Source organism: Montipora foliosa, chromosome 11 (assembly GCF_036669935.1).
Source record: "Montipora foliosa isolate CH-2021 chromosome 11, ASM3666993v2, whole genome shotgun sequence".
NCBI lineage: Eukaryota > Metazoa > Cnidaria > Anthozoa > Scleractinia > Acroporidae > Montipora > Montipora foliosa.
In genome coordinates this window covers 1,976,794-1,979,293 of record NC_090879.1, presented here as the reverse complement: position 1 = coordinate 1,979,293, position 2,500 = coordinate 1,976,794, and the positions used below count along the sequence as shown (strand labels likewise).

At 40.2% G+C, this 2,500-nt stretch overlaps 1 protein-coding gene across 1 annotated transcript in view; it reads left to right on the top strand.

Moving 5' to 3' along the window:
* Positions 1-2,500, top strand: part of LOC137976397 (nitric oxide synthase 3-like) — a 46,090-nt gene that overhangs the window by 12,030 nt on the left and 31,560 nt on the right. The window contains exon 4 of the mRNA XM_068823739.1: positions 1-213. This exon is cut by the window's left edge and continues 564 nt beyond it. Within this exon, the coding sequence (XP_068679840.1) occupies positions 1-213 (213 nt within the window). The remainder of the gene's footprint in view (positions 214-2,500) is intronic.

The following is a 2,500-nucleotide window of genomic DNA, read 5'->3' as shown; positions in this document are numbered from 1 at the left end:
AAGGACAAACCAACTTTAGATAAAACTGTTGAGTCTCATCAGGAGATTACTGATCAGGACAACGAAAGTTATGTGTTTGATGGGTCAGTTGGTGTCCAGAAATGTCCAGTCAGTGGAGCATACTCACAGTATCAACAACCAAAGTACATCAAGCTAGAAAACCTCCTGACGAATACTTTCACAACGGATACGCTTCATCAAAAGACAGCAGAGGTGATTTTGAATGTCTTGCCATTGTTGCTGTCAGTACTAAAGCGTAGAATTGTACGTAACCTTAGGTGACCTCCACTCCTTCGAAAGAATAAATTAAACCGAAGGAAATGTCTGTAATCAAATCGTTTTTATCTTAAAAAAATAATAATCTTAACATAGCTTATTACTCTTTCAAAATTTTCGGCTGCCCTTTACGGTAGTAGTTCCGTTTGCCCTATTGTTCCGACACAATGATAGCTTTTGGGTAAAAAACAATAGGCAATCAAAACTCATCACAGTTATTTAAGCCGGCAGGGCCCTTGAAATTTCAAACAAAAATGACCGATTCTGAAAGCCTTTGTTTCCGTCGAAAACGCGTTCTTTGAAAAAAAAAAATCAAACAAATTTTATTGTTTACATTATTTCCTGTTGTTTGAAGTTATGTTTCTGTTGGAGTGCAGGTTTCATTTAAATTAGGGCTTGATTACATGAAGAATCGGTCAGCCCGGGCTGAAATTTCAGCCGGTTAGCAGGGCTGAGATTTCAGTCCAGGTTCTGCAAGAAATCCTCTTGAAATGAAAGTGGCGATTTCATGGAGCAGGTTTCAGCCCGGGCTGAATTACAGCCTGGGCTAAAAACCCTAGCCCGGTTTCAGAAACAGGGCTAGGATTTTCAGCCCGGCCAAACGAGCTGAAAATTACACGCAGAGTCCATGTGATCGAAATGAAATTTCAGCCTGGGCTAAAAAAGGAAGGTGAACATGCGCATTAATTGTGTTTTCGCATCTTAGTAAATTTGCACGGAAATTTGCGTTTTGCGCCCGGGCTGAAATTCATCATGTCATTGCAACAAAATTTCAGCCCGGAGACGAGCGAAATTTCAGCCTGGGCTGAAACTCCCCATGTAATCAGGCCCTAAAGTTAGTGTAGCTGAATCTTGAATGAAATAAATGTGCATATATTCGAAGTGCGGGTTATAGACGAAGTAGTCCTCTCACATATCTGGACAATTTAGGCAATTGTCTCGTAATTATAGACACCTCGAAAACTTAAGTGGCTCTCTCCAATGGGATTCTATCCCATGACCTCTGCAATCCCTGTGCAGTGAAGCCACTCAGTTGGGAGCAGGTCAATAGACCATTTTCGAATAGGCCTTTTTCGATATATTAAAATTCAGCTGGAAAGAGAGGCTCTGAGGACAAACACAAAGGAAAGCGGATGATATGCAAATATTTTTCACATTCATTCCAACGTGTTTCTATTGTTTTTGTCCTCACTGCCTCACTATCAAGCTGAATATTTGATATTTCGAAAATGGCCTATTCTCACGGCTGGATTGGATCTAGCATGGAATGGAGGCTAATGCGGGGAAATCTTTTCAAATGTAAATTAATTTGCCCGCATTAGCCTCCATTTCATGCTACAATACTCGTCATAAATTGTTGAAACAGACACCGTTTCTCTCGAATTTTCTGGAAAAAAAACTTTGAGATTTCTACTTCACACTGTTTTCCCCCCCGAAATGTGCCTTCTCCCTCCCCAATGTTGAGCCACACGTGTTTTGAAGCACTGAGACCACTGTGATACCCAAATCAACATTGGGGAAGAGGAAACAGACACAAGTGTTTCAAGATTTTTGACGAGTATTGTAGATCCAGTCCAACCGTTAGAATGCGAAACTGGCCTATTTGTTGGGCTCATGTGTTCCCGTGGAAGGACTCGATGAATGAAATATTATAAATTCATTAATAAATTCATAAATTCATAAATTCGTATTATAAATTATGAATTCAAATAAAGTTTTGCTCTCACACACAAAAAGCTGGGCATTTCAACAAGGCATGCAAATTTTGAGGCGAAAACCACGTCGACACAACTGATACAAGATAAAATTTCAATGAAACTATTGAATACTTTTCACACATCTCTCAATGCGTTTTTTGTTAAAGAAGTATCTCTACAATCCGGGTCAAAAGACTTTGGGACACTAGTCAATTTTTGGGCGAAAAGTAGAGAATTTGCTACATGCTTCCATTGTTTTATGAGCAACGCGTGTTTTTCTTTCGCTGCCTTTTTCGCGGCCCCTCTTGCCCCCAGACAATGTTGAAACATGCGAGCGATCGATGAACGGATCTTGATTTCGGAGACCGTGAAAAATCAACATTGTCATGGGGGGAAGGGAAAAAGCGGGAATTGTCCCAACAGTTCTGACCAGGATTGACTGAGAAAAGAATTTCTTGGTAATTGGTCTCAATGCCGGCTAGCTTCATTGAATCTCATTAGAGAATTGTCTCAGGCAGTAAAACAAA